Source organism: Amaranthus tricolor, chromosome 13, assembly GCF_026212465.1.
Source record: "Amaranthus tricolor cultivar Red isolate AtriRed21 chromosome 13, ASM2621246v1, whole genome shotgun sequence".
NCBI lineage: Eukaryota > Viridiplantae > Streptophyta > Magnoliopsida > Caryophyllales > Amaranthaceae > Amaranthus > Amaranthus tricolor.
Window position 1 is genome coordinate 7,446,642 of NC_080059.1, and position 19,534 is coordinate 7,466,175.

Here is a 19,534-nt window from a genome sequence, read left to right on the forward strand (position 1 = left end):
GAATCTGAATTGACCCAATTTTAAAAACGATTTACAATCACGCAAAAAACAATATGAATACAAAATACGATTTCAAACCGACCCGAAACAATTAACCCAAAATTAGCCCGATGATCCGAATAAATACCTTATATGGCAATGGGAGCAACGGTTGCAGCATGTTAAATCATCCCAACAATATATGTCAATCAATAAGCTGATGCACATTTGCATGTTGCAGCATTAGGGCACAGTGTAGATTTAGATAATCAGTATAACTAAAATAAAAGTGATATGGCTTTTAAAATTTAAGTTAAGATGCATCGCTTCCCGAAGGATATTAGGCATAGAAAATTTAAAGAACAAAAAAATATAATGTGTCGGACCGAGCCAGGCCAAAACGAATTTTATAAAAAGTTGAGCGAAAAAATAAAAAAAATTAAGCAAATAAGCGAAATTCTAAACTTTTTCCAAAAGTAAGCGTCCAAATCCCAAAGCTCTGCTTTGGAGCTGTTCGCAGTTACTAACTGCGAACAGCTATAAAAGACAAAAGAGCTGTTCGCAGTTAGTAACTACGAACAGTTCAAAAAACACAAAATAGCTGTTCGCAGTTAGACTGCGAACAGCAAAAAAACAAAATAGCTGTTCGCAGTTACTAACTGCGAATTTTTTTTTTCTGTTCGCAGTTAGTAACTGCGAACAGCTATTTTGTCTTTTTTTGACCTGTTCGCAGTTAGTAACTGCGAACAGCTCCAAAGCACAGCTTTGGGGCTTGGACGCTTACTTTTGGGAAAAGTTTAGAATTTCGCTTATTTGCTTAATTTTTTTTATTTTTTCGCTCAACTTTTTCTAAAATTTGGCCAAAACGGGTCGAGAGGATCTAACTCATTTGAGCCCTTTTTTTTAGTGGTCCGACTCTTATCCGACCCATTATACAAATATAGGATTTCAATGGGCTTGTTTGACAAATAGTTAGCTGAAGCTAGTGGTTGGAAATGTAGGTTGGTTTGACCAGAAGAATATATTGGTTGATAAGCTAGTTGTTTATGCTAGTTATTAAGAAGATATTTATAATATTATTTGTTGACTGTTAGCTATTTATTAGAGAAAAAGTAGACTTAAGGCTAAAAGTCAATGACAAAAATTTTGGCAAGTTAGCTTTTTAGCTAGCATAAAAGTCATTTATAAAAATACCTTTTACAACTATTTGACTAATTAAAAATCAAAAATCAAAAAAATACTTTTCAAATTAAAAAATTAATTAAAAAAAAGTTAATTGCCAATCAACCTTATATATGTACGGCTCTATTCTTAATTATTCAAGGTCGACATTATATATATTTGAAAGTATAAACTATTAGGTTAGTGTCTCCTAGGATTTATTAATTATGTGTCTCAACTTGTTACTTGTAACCTATAGGATCCAAAGCACTCTTCTAAAAGTTAGCCTAGCTATGTTTAACTAGGCAAATATATTTTTTAAATTTCAATTTATCATCTGAATCAAATTAATAATGTCGCATATGAATGTGTGTTGAGCTAATAGTGTAGATATAAATAAGATTTTTTACATTTGGTGTCGAATATTCCACTTGAAAAAAAAGGCTAATGATATTAAAAACAGTTATGTACGCTTCTCATATCATATCAAAACACAGTGATCTCGAAACTTAGAAAATCGTTAAAGCTCTAAAGTTGGGTAAACACTCTATCAATTAAGTAACCACACTTGTGTTCCTAGACCTGATAAGGTACTCTATCAGATTAGCCAATGTATTACACAAATTTTTAAATGAAACGGTCTCATAGTGAAACGATTTTTATTGGGCTCACTCAATTATATACAATTAACGTCTTGAAATGATAACTTATATATAGTCTTTAAGTAATCATTTATAACTTTAGAATAATCACCGTTAGAATCAGAGAAAACGAACATGCAACAACAGTAGTGGTTACCACAAGAGCATGACAACGAATTAAAAAGGATTCGATGAAATGCATTATTATTCACAATTCTATAAGTAGAAACTACATTTTCAGGTGTAGCACTTAATTGTTATGCTATTTTAAATGGCCCAGATGTCACTCTGACCAACAAAGGATACATAAAAACAACACCTGAACGGTTCAAATTCATCAAACTCCAACGCCCAACACTAACTGAAACTAAGTCAAGTGAGGTTAAAATGACATTATTTTATACGGTTAGTGCAAAATTAGCAAAAAACACTAATTTTGTGAATCCTACAAGAAAAAGTATGTATGCTAATTCCCTAATTGGTATTTGGTATGACAATAACATGGAAAAATATTAATATTAGGTCTCTATATAGTTCTACATGCACATGGGTCGATTCTATATTTCTATATTGGGTTCATCATGCATGATTTTCCCCATATTGTCGCATCACATTCTTGCCAAAAAAAACTTTTTTCTCATTTTTTTTAAAAATAAATTTAATAAATATTATTCTTTTAGCTGTAGGAATTTCTCTTTATTTTCCTTAAAGTTGAAGGACTCTTTAGCCGTGCTTTTCTTTATGAGTATAAATTGCCACCGTTCTTCCCTTCCCGAAACCTGCTCATAGTTTTTTTATGTGCGGAATACACTGAATATACATCATGATGATGTTGTTCTATTCTAGAACTGTACATTAAAAAAAAAAAAATCTTCCTATCTTATTTAACCCATCACCAATTGTTTTAGTTGGATTTGGGCATCATTATCTCAATTCATGCTTATTATGAAAATTTTAAAGTTATTGGAATTTAATATGTGGAAAACAGGCGAATATAATATACAAATGAGAAGATTAAAAGATATTTATAATTGATAATAGAATATTTGTTTATAAATTTATTTTACTAATCCTACGTTTATGTTATCATTATACTTGCTCTTCAATGAAATAAGATTCGATCTTGTCATTAAGATTAAGAGATATTTATAATTGATAATAGATATAAATATATAAATATTTTATTTTGTTTATAAATTTATTTTACTAATCCTACGTTTATGTTATCATTATACTTGCTCTTCAACGAAATAAGATTCGATCTTGTCATTATTGTAGCCGTTAATTAATGTTAATAGATGTTTATTGCATGGAATAATATCCCATTTAACCAAATACAAGACAAATGATTTGCAACTAAATTAAAATAGGTAAAGTTTTACAAATGGAATTGATTTGGTACTAACCAAGCAACCACAATAATAAGAGACAAAGGCTGCTACTTTTGGCCTTGTCTATTGTAGAGTATGAAGTATAATACTCCTATTATGTATACATGTAGAACCTATTTATGTTTAAATATTTTCTATTTTAAGTGCACTTTCTAACAACTAATGCAATCACTATATTAATCATTTTCTCTACTTAAATACCATGAAAAGTTAACATGTAAATCAAAGAAAAAAATAATAGCTATCAGTATTAGAAAGAAAGATATAATCTACATTCTACAAGTAGCCATGTTAGTATAATCTTTGAAGAGATACATTTCTTACACCAAATATATTTCTTTTTTCTTAATACACCATATATAAATATAACTTAAGATCCGTATTAAACCATTACTTTAGTCTAGCCGGTCCTTAAGGTGGGCGAGAAGGGCCACTGTTCAAGACCTAAATATTAGAAGTAATTATGATAAAAAAAAAAAGGGCCATTATAATAAAAATTGATACTTCAAAAAATGTGCGTGAAAGAAACTGAATAATGAATCATATATGCTGTAAAATTTTTGGAAGGAAATTATTGTTTGCTTAAGTAATTAATTTTGATTTCTCAATTGCTACAAAGACTTACATTTTCAAGCTAAGGTAATTGTATTTGAATATATTATTATTATTATTATTATTATTATTATTATTATTATTATTATTATTATGTAATTATTTTGACTTGAGTATTTTATTAAGTAAAGTATTTAATTAATTAAAATGATACTAAAAATGAAGGAGATACTTGAATTTTTCTACTAAGAATCCCTAAAGTCTTTTGTAAAGAAGGTTCTTTGATCGTATGGATCTACAAAAGGAAGAGATTGCTTGAAGATTGATCGAGAGACGAGACTATTTAGGATGGGAGATTGAAGAAACACCTGGCTATTTTGATTCTAAAGTAAGAAAAAACCCCTACAAGAGAAATAAGAATGAAAAATTGATCTTTCTTTAGGTGGTGATAACCAAATTACTATTATATAACAGAAAACATTTAAACACTATGTCAACCTATAATTCGGCACCCATAAAACAATTTACTGAATTCTATTAACATTAAGATACATTTTGAAAGGCAATGCAATTCAAAGGAGAACAACTTATCCAAAATCTATACAAGCTAATTAATTGCACATAACTCAAAAGTACATGATAAATAATTGTAAAGAAATAAACAGCTTCTAAACATAACACAATTCTTTAAACAGCAAATTATATAGAAAGTCTTAATTAAAAAGAGATAATGACAGCCTAATCATAATTATTAGAAATCGGACTATATATCTTTGCCATCTTGGCATCCATGAGAGTTTGCTTTTTTTCTCAATAACAACACTTTAATAATAATTTAATTATTTTCATAGAATGTGTCTTTAATCATTTGAAGAACATGAGCTTTTCTAAAACTACTACATTAATCTTTAATCTTAAGGCCTCTTAATCATATGCTAAGGTCTCTTAAGAGTGAGTCATTTCATCAACTTCTGCTTCGCCAAGCTTCTGAAAAAACTTGTGCTTTTTAAAGTAGTTCTGCAGAAAGTGTTTCTAGATAAACGCTTCTTTTAAAATTAAATTATCGAACCTTGAATTTTTAAAAGAGAGTTTTGAAAAACTAGAAAATAATTATGAGTATTTGGCCTTTTCCTTATTCGACTTTAACAGTTTTTATTTTCTTGAATATCATAATGAAAAATATCTATAATTAAATGTAATCAGATTAAATATGTTTAGCCAATAAATATTTGTAAATTAATGTTCACAATTCTTAAATTCTTTTTTTGGTTGTATTGAATTTGTCTCATTTGTATTTTGGGTCATGAGCCACACTTTTTTTCTAATTCTCATCTCTCAATTTACCAAAAATTATACACTTAACCACTTTTTTTTTTTATAATTTTTATTTTCACCAAATTTGTACTTTTTTGGGACAAATAGAGCATATATACTTTTACGTTTTAAAATTCTTGTTGAATTATGCTTATTGGTACTATTCATCGTTCAGTTTATTCTACATATTACGGCTAATTTGCAAAAAAAATATAGTCAAAATGAAACTTTGTTTGATCAGTCCTCTAATCACATACTTGTACAATATTAGTGTTCCATTTTTAATTATTATCATAACTTAAGATATAAATGGTTAAAATATCACATTAAATTGATTAAAATGTCGAATATAGCATGTATTACGTAAGAAACGAATTACTATCTTAGGTCCCACAAGTTTGGCTTGAACAGCAATGACATAAAGAATCATAGCTAGGTCTAGTACACTAGGGTGTAGGATTGTGGAAGACAAACATGGAAGCATCCGTAGGACTGCAATGAAAACCATGACTTATGATAAGGAATGGATGAAAGGCTCCTTCATCAACAATTCTAAAATTCATCATTGTCTTTGCATCGAATTTCACTCTCAAATGGAGAAATCATATATACTTTGATTTCTAACAGTTTGATATAAACACTGTAACGTATTAATATTGTTCATTGTTGAAAAGAAAACACATTAACTTCACATACACAATAAGTTTATAGAACTAACATATACACATCAATATTATCATATTTATTAAATATTATTCATTATTACATAATATGTTTATAGAACTAACATATACACTGTAATGGTTATAAAACTTAACATATACACTGTAATGGTTATAGAACTTAACATATACACTGTAATGTTCACATATTATATGCCTTAAAAGGTATTATAAACTTATTATGTATGTGACAATAATGAACATTAACCTTCCTCTCTTCCCTACATAGGGTACATTAACCTAATTGATACCTATAATTCTATACTACTATGTAATCTCAGTGGATACCTAAAAAAGTACTCTTCTTCCTTTCATATTCAAGTTATCAAATAAATAAAATTTAGTGGAAAGGAAAATTAAATTGAAGAATAACACACACAAATAAATGGATGATAAAAATAAATGATTAATATAAAAAGGGAGTATAAATTTGTAAATGAGATTAAAAAAAATGAGATTATTGCCAAAAAAAAAAAGGTACAAAATCAGCAAGACAAACTAAAATAAAAATAATAGAGGAACATGAAATGTTAATTAAAATTAAGGAGGTCAATGTTTTAGATGGTCAAGTCTATAATTTTAAAATGTCTCAAATGTAACATACCCAATAATCTAATCCAATGGCAAATGAATAAATTCAAGTCAAACTACAAGAATCCAAATATAAATACAACACAAAAAAAGAAGATATATGTGAGTAAATAAAAGAGTATCAAACAGGTGACCGTGACATAATAAATTAAGAAAACACACAAAAAGGTATCTGAAATACATCTGACTAACAAATTAGATTCCTCCAATAACCATTAGTTTCAACCACCCCAAACAAAGTGTCCAATTCCTATCCAATTACCAAGGTCATAATCTTGGTTTAGCAACTAATTCATGTGTAAACAACCAATCATCGATGGAAAGCACAGCATAATGACAATACTTTGGCAAATATCAGATTAATATATTATATGGATAATCTGCTAAAAACCTACTGTAAGTCTTGAATGTATAATATTATAACTATGTATGCTTTTTCTATCTTCCCATAAAATATCAGATTTTGGTGTATGTAGTTAAGAAATATTTGATCAAAATTAACATCCAAGATAAGTCAAAAACTAGTAATTCCGTGACACCCCCACCTAAAGAATTGCTACAACTATATAAGGTATATTTTCTATCAAGACATCTATTCTTTCCACTCAAATGATCAAAGCTATTTCAATCATTCATTTCTCTCATATCTATAAATTCAAATCATTTGTCCCATATCCGTCTCATCCTCTTTCTTAATCCCCTCTGTCTGCACGAAAATGCAGACTTCATCATCGTGTTATTTACGTTCCTACTCGAATGAAGATTCTGAGCAAGAATGTCACAATTCTAGATCAGCTTCCTTCTCCTCTCTTCCTAGCCTTCCAAGAGTTCATAATCTTACTAATTCCAATCAACAAAGCCCTATTTCTAACACTCTAAGCCACTGCATAACCACTCTCACTGGACATACTTCGTATATTTTCTCTCTTACTTTGGCTGGCAAATTTCTTTACACGGGTTCTTCTGACAATGAAATCCGAGTATGGAAACGAAATCCCTTCAGCTATGAAGCTGGGGATGAGAACCACGCAAATAATGTGGTGGCAGTTGGGAAAAGTGCAGTAAAGTCTCTGGCTGTTCTAACAAACCAGCTGTTCAGTGCACACCAAGACTGCAAAATTCGAGTATGGAAGATAAAAACTCAAGAACCCCCTAAAAACATTAAATATGAAAAAATAGCTACCCTACCCAAACTTATTGATCGTACTGTGAAACTTATAAACCCGAATAACCAAGTTGAGTTTCGAAGGCATAAGAAATGTACCTGGGTACACCATGTTGACACAGTCTCTGCACTAGTCCTGTCAAGAGATCAGTCCCTGCTTTACTCTGTTTCATGGGACAGAACACTAAAAGTCTGGCGAACATCTGACTTCAAATGTTTGGAGTCGATAAGCAATGCACACGATGATGCTATAAATGCAGTTACAGTGTCTTATGATGGAGATGTCTACACCGGTTCAGCAGACAGGAAAATCAAGGTATGGAGGAAACCGTCGGGATACAAGAAGCATACTCTAGCTAGCACACTGGAGAAGCATACTTCAGGCATAAATGCCTTGGCACTTAGTCCTGATGGATTGTTATTGTACTCAGGGGCATGTGATAGATCCATTTTAGTATGGGAAAAGAATAGTCATGATGAAAGCATAGAGCTTTTAGGAGCTCTACGCGGTCATACCAAAGCCATTTTGTGCTTGGCCACGGTTGACGATTTGGTTTGCAGTGGCTCCGCTGATAAGACCGTGAGAGTCTGGAGAGGGGTTCAGAATAATTACTCTTGTCTAGCAGTGTTAGAAGGGCACCAAGGTCCAGTCAAGTGCCTGATTGCAGCAGCTGATGCTTATTGCCCCCATAATAACACATCATCCTCGAATTATATTCTCTACAGTGGTAGTTTAGACTGCGATATTCGGGTGTGGCAGGTATTGGTCTCTAAGTGAACCCGTTTCCAGCACTCAGTAAATCAAGTACCCTACAGTCCAGTAGCTTCTAGCTGACAAGTTTTTTAGTTCAACAAATTGCAGGTTTGCAATGTGGATTTTAAGGTATTCAATATATAAATGTATCAAGCAAGCAATCTAAAAATTTAGTAAAATCAATCAAAATATATATTAGTCAACTAATCAGCACTCCAATCACAGAAAAAGTACTAGTGTAAAGTGAGTGACACTAGTAGCTGCACAGAAGACTCTTATCAATCATCAATTAAAAAAATAAAGGTTCCTGCTCTTTTTCATTAGCTTAGGAAGTTCTTGTTAGTAAACTACAGTAGTTACTTGTAGGGGAAAATGCCAGGCATTGAAACATACTTTTATTTATTACTATCACAAATATGCCTTGGAGTTAGGTTAAAGGTTGCCATCATTTGAATAATTAATAGGGAAGCCATCCGATCTAGAACTTTAATAAGATAATTAACACTTCTAGCTATCTACATAATTAGCTAAAGGTTAAATATGACCCTATTTTAAAAAATAGAAGAGCCAAAAAAAAGTTAAGGGTTAAAGAAAGAAAAAGCTTTTTTCTTTTCATTTTGCTATTTTAAGGTCAAATTACCTCAATATAGACTTAGATGTAACATCAAACAGATATGTTCTAGCTTCAAGTAAGGATAAAGATTTAGAAGTACAAAAAACATAAATGTGTTTTTCAACTGCTAAAGCATTTAGATAAAGTAGTAAACACACAAACCCATACATATAACATAATATGGAAACACAAGCCACGAAATCACTTTGTTTTTAAGAAAAATAAACAAAAATATATCAGTGAATTGATGTTTCAAAATCTTTTCCTTCAGTTTATATTAACAATATTCCACATTTTTCAACCAATCAGGATCAGAAAACTGCGAAAACGTATTACCCTATAGCAGTCCACAAAAAAACTCGCAGATTTGGACTGCCATACTTTCAGACAAGTCACAAACTCAAGAAACTAACAGTTCAAGAACATATGTGAAATTCTCTAAATCATAAATGACTTGTAAATTAGGACAGGAAACATAAGATAAAAGTATAGCAATAATTAACAAAAGTAAGCAGATATTTGTGTATATTAATGATCATTAATGTGCTAAGCTGACAAGAAAAGCATTCGTGGAATACTTTCACACGCTGTGAAACACTTTTCTAAAGCCCCTAAAATCAACCAATCTAATGCTTTATTGTTTACACTGTTTTAGAAGTGAATTCCTAGTGAAATCCGAGCACTTCCTTTGGCCTTTATGTGCTCGACATTCCTAGTGAAACATTCTATAGAATACATTACATATCATATCTTGGGCTACAACCATCACTAGCCCCAAGATAGTCCTAGGATATATTATATAGTCTATCACATTTCAAATGAACTACTACATCGAAAGTATGAATGTACATCCAGCAGGTAATATGTATTTGGCTTAACTTTCTTATTATAATATCATTTATGTCTATACAATTTGTGCAAGGTATAGTGTATGTTTGAACTTAAAAAGTGTGGGTATGATATTACTCCATAAAACAAATGTCAAATTATTGATTTCTATTATTTTTTACAATTATTATCCTATGATGCTGCTTGAAATGTTGCTTCAGACATTGATATGTCACAATATAAGATTTACCTTTCCTTTAAGAAGATCCTACTTGACTAAAAGAACCAATACTTAGTTAAAGAAAAGGAGGGATAAAGAAGTAAGCTCCACATGATATTCAGGGGCGCAGATTGAAAAGACTTCGCAAGACCAGATAGATCAAAGTCTTAGTATCCAACATGCGTGAGTTTTGATTCATGAATTCTCGCAAACAATTCACAAAGGGCTAACTAAACATTATCTAGCTTACCATCCACAAATCACAATATAGTTGAAGATAACAAAAAATCTCCTTCTAATCAATACCCAACTTACCAGCAAACTTCAACAATTAAATGAGGGAGAACAACAGAGGTAGGTTAAATTAAATATGATTTCCAATATTAAGCAATTTCCAAGACCAAATCAAATGAAACCTATCTCTGATATTAAAATTGTGATATATGGATTTTTGTCAATCCCGATCATTTGGGATCAAGGCTCTAACATTGTTTTTGTTGTACACGGATTCTTGCCAACATATTAGTACAAAACCAACAATAAACATATATTAAGAAATACATTGTGCATAAATTGATAGTAATTCTAGATTCCAAGCTGTTCAATACACAGGTAAGCTGGGTGAACTATAGTAGACAGAAATAAAGAGATACATATGTATTATTCATAAAGGCATTTTTGCTGGTGTACCTGGAGTTCGGGGATATTTTTTAGGAGTTCGCCGATCTTTAAAGCATACAATAGCAGTTCGCTGTCCAAAAGGGCCGTGTGAATCCACTAGATGCAAAAGAATCAAACAGTCAATTCACTCAATACAACTGATTAGAGTAACTCCCACTTGAGCAATGTACATTTTAAAATACAGCAAGCATTTTTATCGACATATTTTCTCATTACATTATGCTCAAAAATGACTAAAATAGTAACATCAAGAAAATATATGGCATAATACCCGCAAAAAATTCAGAGTTTAGCAAAATCAATAAGAAAGATATCAAAACGAGCAACTATAAAGAAGCAACAGTGATGCTCCAACGTGATTCCTAACATACATGAGTTTATTGATGCAAGAATTACAAAAAATCACGCATTTGTGTATTCTAGTCTTCTCTTATTTTTCTTCTTTTCACTTAATTGTACTATAAAATTTGTTAACAAAATCACTTCTTTTACAACAACCAAGAAACTTGTATGTACTGAACTCAATCACTTCACTGAGATGCTACAGAAATTGAATTAGTAACCCTGCGATGCTTAGACCCAGGTACAGGCCTACAGGGTGTCTGTTTAAGGTAAGGATTCCCAACGTAAGACTCATCAAGTTCTAATTTTGAGGACCGAAGGATCCAAATTCAGATTTGGACTCCACAATAAATAACACAGATTTTTGAGTTTTTTTAAAAGTTAAAGTATAGTTGGTATTTACTGAGTCTTATAATAATTTAGGAGTATTTTAAAAATATTCTTTAAAAGGTTGTTACTTACCAAAGTAGAAAATAGAAATCTTTTTCAAATATTAAATGAAATGTTATTGGCATAGAAACTAAGTGTTATTTTTTAGAAAAGAAAGAATCTTTTCTAAAGAATAAATAAATGAGTTGTAAATTGTGCACCTATCAAGTACTTCATCTGTATATTAACAATATTACGATCTAGACTTTTGCATTTTCCAAACCGTTAATATCTTCAATTATTGAAGAATATAACATGCTTCCTGTGTTTGTATCCCCGTTGTGTCATATGGGCACCGGTATGGTAGGGGTGGAGAGCGAGCCTGAACATCACAGTTGTATGCACACAATAGCACTTTACTAATAATTATTATTTTGGCCGTAACATAACTTAACAGAAAAGGACTAAGTGTCAGACTGCAAATACAATCAAGGTTAAAAAATTAAAATTGATGTATATATATGATGCAGATCGTGTGTCTACTCTCAAAGGAGCCGAAAATCCACAGCTTATTAGATTAAAACGGTTTGCTAAAATTACTGCACTTCACGCTTATTAACTATGTAAGCATGAAACAGAAATTGGCTATAATCAAATCAAGGGCCCATTGGAATTAGGAAATAACCTTCTACCACAAGACAACCTAAATCAAATCCCCATATCTTTTTTAATATGAAAACAATTTTAGAGGCATTGCCGCATTAGAAAATAGAATGTACATCATCAGTCAAAGAGAAATCACAATACTTATTATAATAGTCAAGCAACAATTTCATAATCTTGCATTATAAAAGGAATGCAGCAATTCCCAATGGTAGATTAAAGTTACATATGGAGACTTAAACCAAGCTTTCTTAAAAATTTGTCCCTTTTTAACGCATTTTCCCCGTGGAATCCGGGGGTTTTGATGCATACAAACAGTAATGTTGTACTAATTCCTATTCCCTACTCTATTTAGACTAAAATAGAAAAGCTCACTTATAGTTTGTATGATAGTGTGATCATAGAAGTAGAGGGCCACACCAACTAAGTTAACAGAAATATCGTTTGTTACAAGAAAACTTCACGGCAGTAACAGAATAATGACTAGCAACAGAGCCATCCAAAGAAAAGGTTAAAACAGAAAAAGCATACCTAACTGCTGATGCAAGACAGACGCACCCAAAAGATTTATTGCTCTTTCAGCATTTTGGATTTCCTCCTGCACAAACATACAACAGGAAATTGACCATCAGCAGATAATTTAATATAAATCAAATTTCGGCATGTTGTAATAGTGTCCAAATGTTGAACCAAAGAATAGAGCTAAAAGACATAAGGAATGAGACATTCTTTCTTTTACATGAGCTCATTGTATAGCATGTCACAGTCATACAACTGTAAGTTGAAAGAAATGCACACATCTATGTTATCCAACTAATCTGATTTGACATTGAACCTGAATTTATCCCAAAACTGAATGAATTTAACCAAACTTGGACCTGACGGTGGCTGCTAGGTTGAATCCAGGTTGTGTGTGTCTCTGAAAGTGCCCGACACCAAACAAATCGACCATAGTTAGACCCAAGGTAAATCAAATCACACCAAATTCTATTGAAGACAACCAAACTGGAACTCCAACTTATGAGAAACTGATAATAAAAGATTACCCCGATTATGAAATTAAATCGTAACCAACAAATTTTTTAAATATTGGTAGTCCTTGCCATTTGGAAACATGACATTGACAACAATGTACTTGAAAGGAGTAATGTTGGAAATTAAAAGTCACCGTTCAACGTAAGTACAATATTCAATTTTAATAAAATTATAGTTAACACTAGGCAGAGGAACTGAAAATTAAATTAGAGCTATCAAGATGACTATAAGCCTACAACTTGCCGTATGAGACAGCACAGCAAAAAATTAATCGTTCTAGCTTCTGGAGGTGCGTAATCAAATCATAGCTTACAAAAGATATTTATATGGATAAAGCTATCCTTTCTTAAAGGCAGTAGGATAAATAGCAAGATGACAATGGAATTTGTTAAGTAGGGACATTATAACAAACTTATCTTTCTGCACAAAAAGAACTTCTCTAAGGAAAAGATAGTGAGCAAGCGTTGATAATGTCACATCTGAAATCTCATGGTCTTCTTACGTAATATTGATCATGTCACAGCTGATAGTAGCAATCAATTAGTCAATGATTCACTCAAGTCTATGTTATATTAAATTGAATAGAGCTTAAGGTGCCAATTGGTTTCACGCTCAGTCAGTACTCAAGCTGTCCAAGAATTATTACAAAGGTTTTCAAAAAAAAGGTTCACGTTATAGCATTAAGATTTAAGATAGAAGAATCAAGTATTAACTTCAGTTCATGACAGACTTCTCAAACCGCATTTTGCAACCATCAAAAATAAGTTGCAACCAGCTACAACCATCATTGCTATATTTCTACAGAAAAATCACAACAGTGAGGCAGTAGCTGATCTGTGATTTCCTTTTAGCTTTAGATAAGAAACTCATTTTTTAGCCTTATCTCAGTCCTTTGTCTGCCTTAACTACTCTAAAAATTCATAAACTTGACTTGCCACTGTAATTAGTCAGAACTATTAAAGTAAAAAGAGCAGCTGAAAGAGAATGTGCTCCAGCACACCTGTGGTGGATGTGGATCCCATTCATCCGAAAGGGTACTAGAAAGAACTTTAAGTTCCACATTAACTTAGGCCATTAACATTCAAATCATCTACTGTTAGCTGAATGTTTGACCAGTGCAAATATCTTAGTAGTCAAGGGAACAAATCAGATGAGTGCTTAAGTTTGGCCAGTCGGGTGTTACAGAAGTGCGCAAAATAATGCAAGAATTGGCAATGGAAAGGATAAAGAAAGGATACCTCATTGAATGACCGGATAATTTTGTTAAATGAAGAAAAACCAATAAGGAGCCATTACCACTGTAATGTTACAAGTTTATCCACAACATTGTTCCTTTAGGATGGCTACTGATAGTCTGATTTTACCCAAAATCAACACTGTTAGTAATGGTTTTCTAAGCTACAATAAATTTTTAAAAACAAAAAAGAATGAGCTTACATGGACAGTATGTCGGGAAATAAATGTACATTGCCATATTTCAGGAATTTTGAATAAAACTAACATTATTTTGGAGGAACTTTCCAAAACATAGTCAGAGAAACAAGAATATATTCGGATAACATTTTAAAAAGGAAAAGAAGAAGAACGAACAGAAGGGGAGGAAATAAAATGTATGTTGCAATATTTTGGAAAATTTACAGACATTAAGATCATGTTTGGACAACATTTTAAGATGGGAAGGAAGGGAAAGGAAGGGGATGAAAAGAGACAGGAGGAAATATTGATGTCTTTTCCTTCTAAATCTTTCCATTGTTGAAGGATTTGTTTTGTACAAAATATAAAGGTATTCTCCCATCCAATTCCTTTCCTTCATTGCCATATCCTCCCTTTTTAACCAAAGAGAAGAAATGTCTTCCTCCATTTTCCTCACCTTTATTTTCCTCTATTTTCTCACCTTTCTTATCTTCCTTTATCTCCCATCCAAACATAGAATAAAAACTGCATAAGTTCTTATTTTTCACGTCACAAAATAGAAAAACCAAATGAGTGTATAAAACATAATTTAAAAGCACATTATTTGTTATGTGTTGCTACACATTGCTTTAGTTTTCTTGTAACAAATTGACAACTCTTGCTAATTGATAGAATACTTCAAACTAAAGATATTTCTTAGCAATGACCCCCTTTAATAATGAAAAGGGCAAATATTTACTTTCCCTTCCAAAATGTTATCTCGTCTTCACCACCAATTGCATCAAAAATGATGCCACAACCAAAAGTAGTCTCAACTTAAAGATATTGTACTATAGGTTTCTTGTTTCCACTTTGTTATTTAACAAAAACTTGCTAAACCATACTCGACAAAATACTACAAGCTGCAATGCTCATGCAAGAAGAAATCAGTAAACTAAGTAAGAAAAATTGTCTGTGTTCAGAAAAATCAAAAAGAGCTACTAGCTAAACAAAGAATTAAGCACCATGCCACCATACATGAAAAGAGAAGCATACATTAAATATTAATGACGGAGAAATTCAGGAAGAAATAATATCAGATTACCTGAGGATCATGACCCTTAGGAGCTACAAAGAGACCACCCTTGCGAACCAAAGGAATACAGTACTCAGCTGACCAGCAAGAAAGAACCACAAACATACAGTGAGAACTATAAGAACCTCCAAATGGACTTTAAGGCTTAGATGTTTTGCATAGGAATTTACTTATCACCTAGAACCCTTAGGTCTGCAACAGCCCTGGCAACAGCTATATCAAAGGACTCTCTGAACTCCAAGCTTTGTCCAAAATTCTGCCCTATAACTAAGGAGCTTTAGTGTGCAATATAAGAAGAAAAAAATCAACCAATCAATCAATCATAAAGATTAAAGCATGACAAGGAATTACAACATAATACCTCAGCCCTGTCATGGATAATTTGCACATTTGACAAACCAGTCACATTGATAGCATGCTCCAAGAATAAGCATCGCTTGTTCATAGACTCTAAAAGTGTGACCTTCCAACCTACTCAAAATTAGATAAATAAATACAAATGTAGCAAGACATAAAACAAATAAAATGGTAAAATCAATACTCAGCAACAGTTGGTATAATGATATACATCTCAACACCTAGCTCAACTAATAATATGGTGAATCAATACTCAGCATCAGTTGGTATAAGGATATTCATTCTAACACTGAGCTTATGTAATAACATTCCATTACCACACAAAGGGAAAAAAATCTGAATCAGGTTAGTTAAAATATTACAAACAAAGCAAAAACATTTATTCCGAATAAGAATAAGGTATGCATATATTGAGAGATAACAATCAAGAAACCAACACAGAAGAAAAGCACATGCTATCCTCAACCATAAAACAAACTCACAAGTTATTCTCCCCATTCAAATAACTCCTACATACCCTAGCTGCCTTAGCCCATCATGACACTTTATAAATGACCTTTTTTCGCAACATATTACACAAAACAAAAGGTCCTCGAAAAGTCGAATAACTTTCAAGAAAATAAACCGAAAGAATCCTCCACATAGACGCCAGAGGCCTATGCTCTTCCATTTCCATCAACTTTATACTCGATAATCAAAGCCAAGACCATGATACTAGTTTATGTGTAGAGGAGCCAACGGCCCAATATACTCGCTAACATAACACACTTTTCTGGCACTCATACACACGTAATTGTGATGATGAACTATCTAAGTTACCATACCAACAATGTCACGATCTTACAATGGAGCTCTAATATGTGAGCTAAACTTTGCTCACAACACAAATCTTGCGTGCACAAACACACCAAACCACTCTTGCAAAGATATAAAACCTTACTAAGTTGCATTTCTACAACACACCATAATATAATATTGAAAGACATCCCCAAAACTTCCTTTCACACACATGAAAACCATTTTAAAATTTTGGCCTTTTGGTCTCAACTCACATAACGCATCCCACAATTTTCCAATTATGATAAGGTATTCCTACCCTAGATGCGTAAATTTATTTTAATCTTCTTTGATTTCATAGTCATACTCATCCACAATGCAAAATATCAAATGCGGTGGCCATTGTGGTAAAAGGCTCAAAACCAAGTTTACAGTCAATGCAGATAGTTTTATTGTTGTGATGCTCTATAGTACGGTAGCAGTAACTTCAAAAACCTTTACAATGTGGTCGTGATGTGGTGTGTAACCGATATTTTGCACTATATAGATATATAAGGAAAGTCAAAAGAGGAGCATCGAACATTTAGTTTAACTGTAGAAAATCTCCATCATCATCAGCTCTACACAAATTGGAAAAAATGTAAATTTGATTGAACCGAAGTGGCATACCTCAGGCACGCTAATAAAAGTTAATATACTCTAAATTGTACTTTTTTGATGTATACTCTTACTAGTTTTTATTGATGTATAAATTGGGCTCTTAAAGTCTTAATTACAGCATAGAGGTAGAGGGCGACCGCCACTGCCCATGCTCCCAAATTCTCATAAAAAGTCATCTACAAGAATCACAGAGACAACAAGGTGAAGTAGAAACTAATTTCTAAGCAACTAAACTTCTTTTGAACGAATTATCAACTTATTTAAATTCTCACTCTTCAAAGAATCATAAAATTTATGAACTTTCAAGATAATAGATAAAGAAAGTGGAATTCAATACCAGGACAAGCAATAGCTAAGATCAATCCAGGAAGTCCAGCACCACTTCCAACATCAACAATATTGATATTTTCAATTGAAGAACCACAATGTGAAGTGTAATTTTCATGAATAGGAGGTAGAATTGCAAGCGAATCTTCGATATGCCTTTCCATTACTTGGCTCTTCTCCGTAACAGCTGTTAAATTCATCTTCTGAAAAACAAAAAAAAAATCCATTGAGAATTTAATTTAAAAAAATTAAATTTAATATATAACAATAAATTGAATGAAGAGAGAAAATAATACCTGATTCCATTGAAGAAGAGCATCGACATAGATAAAAACTTTATCTTTCTGTTGAGAATTTAGGGCTTCAAAGTGAGAAGACTTGGGAAGTGAAGCAGTAGATTTGAAGTTGCGGTTGTTTGAAGCGAATTTAAGGGGCGTGAATTTATAGCAAGGAAGGTGTTTGATGAAAGTTCTGAAAGAAATTGGCGACAAAAGTGCTCCGCTACGGCAGTACAACATTATTTCCCGCGCTGAAATGTTTTACTGTTATGAAAAAACAAATAAAGGGTTTTAAAATGTTGATTATATATGTTATTGGGATTGATTAATTGGTTTGTTCGCTTCGCATGCTCAAATGTACAAGGAGCTGATCTCGTGTGTCGTGTGTCGTGTGTCGTGAGTCGTGAGAAATCGCCTTTTAATGAGACGATTTTAAAATAAAAAATTTTATATGCTAATAATTTTATTAGTTAGACTATATAGTTCATGTAGGGACAGTGTTTCAGAATGAGACCATTTCTTATTACTCACTTTATTTCCAAAATATGGCAACATATTTCGTTCTAATTTGTTCCATTGTTATAGTTTTTATTTAGATAACGGTCCTCTCGGTTCTCTAGTTATTAATTATACATATTTTGTCATTTTCTCTTGTGTTTATTTTTATCTAGATAATTTTAGTGTTCCCTCTATTTTCTTAATATGTGTGTAAAAATTGTTTATTGTAATTTCTTGGAAATAGAGAGAATAAGACTTATAACTTAGAGAAAAGGTGGATTTGAAGGCACTATCGGCCATTTAATTTTGCCCCTTAAATGAAATATTGAGTGAAGTTGTATGGAGGAGAGTTTTAAGGGAAATAAGATAAAATTAGAATTGCAATAAATGGATGAGTGTTACCTAACGTTTGCTCTTACAATGTCTTGTGTAGTGGTTACCACTTAAGTCTTGCACAGCTATGGCCTATGGTCAGTTCAATTCAAGACAACAACATATTTTGTTATGTTGATTAGTTTGGGGAAGCGCACGTGAATCATTAATAATCTTGCATTATTAATTTATTTTGTCTTACTAGTTTGATTTGTCGGTACTCGAAAAGCTTAATTTGCATTATAAATATATTAATAATATACAACGACTAATAATACATTAATACGACTAATAATGCACCAATACGATACGATTAAGAATATATTCATACAACTATCAATATACAAATATTATACTAATACAAGTAAAAATATACTAATATTGCACTAATACGAGTACTAATACACTATACAACTAATCATACTACTACAATTTTTATTAAATAACTTACCTCAAATATAATTTTAAAAAATATTAAATTTTAAACTTTTATACAAAAATATAAAATTAGAAATAATAATGGCTATAATTTTAAACATTATCAAAAGATCATAACCAATAATATACTCACTACAAAAAAACAGCAAACTTCCAACTAGACAAAACAGTCCGAGTTTAGAAGGTATAGGCCTATACCGACTAAATTCCGACTGACTCTGTCTAATCGGCTCAGAATGATCGGAAATTTGCTTTAGTCGGTATATTAGTCGAAATTCCGACTAAAAAAGAGGTGGTAGGAATTTTGTCGGAATTCCG

General features: G+C 31.8%; 2 protein-coding genes across 4 annotated transcripts; one reads left to right on the forward strand and one right to left on the reverse strand.

Moving 5' to 3' along the window:
- Nucleotides 1-6,476: 6,476 nt before the first annotated feature.
- Nucleotides 6,477-8,473, forward strand: LOC130798653 (protein JINGUBANG-like). The gene has a single exon (XM_057661729.1). It carries the CDS (start codon nucleotides 7,068-7,070, stop codon nucleotides 8,292-8,294), a length of 1,227 nt encoding a protein of 408 aa, XP_057517712.1. The 5' UTR covers nucleotides 6,477-7,067; the 3' UTR covers nucleotides 8,295-8,473.
- A 1,980-nt stretch (nucleotides 8,474-10,453) lies between these two features.
- On the reverse strand, nucleotides 10,454-18,291 carry LOC130798654 (uncharacterized). 3 transcript variants are annotated; one of them, XM_057661731.1, is made up of 8 exons: nucleotides 17,927-18,193; nucleotides 17,641-17,833; nucleotides 15,871-15,980; nucleotides 15,687-15,765; nucleotides 15,519-15,586; nucleotides 12,865-12,905; nucleotides 12,518-12,584; nucleotides 10,627-10,708 (listed from the first exon to the last, which is right to left on the reverse strand). In XM_057661731.1, exons 1-7 carry the CDS (start codon nucleotides 18,146-18,148, stop codon nucleotides 12,554-12,556), a joined length of 744 nt encoding a protein of 247 aa, XP_057517714.1. In that variant the 5' UTR covers nucleotides 18,149-18,193; the 3' UTR covers nucleotides 10,627-10,708; nucleotides 12,518-12,553. The 3 variants fall into 3 exon arrangements, 2 of the variants coding, with proteins under 2 accessions (XP_057517713.1, XP_057517714.1); XR_009039086.1 differs by lacking the exon at nucleotides 12,865-12,905 and adding an exon at nucleotides 14,260-14,375 and having other exon boundaries at nucleotides 10,637-10,708; nucleotides 17,927-18,291; XM_057661730.1 differs by lacking the exon at nucleotides 12,865-12,905 and having other exon boundaries at nucleotides 10,454-10,708; nucleotides 17,927-18,291.
- Nucleotides 18,292-19,534: the final 1,243 nt, after the last annotated feature.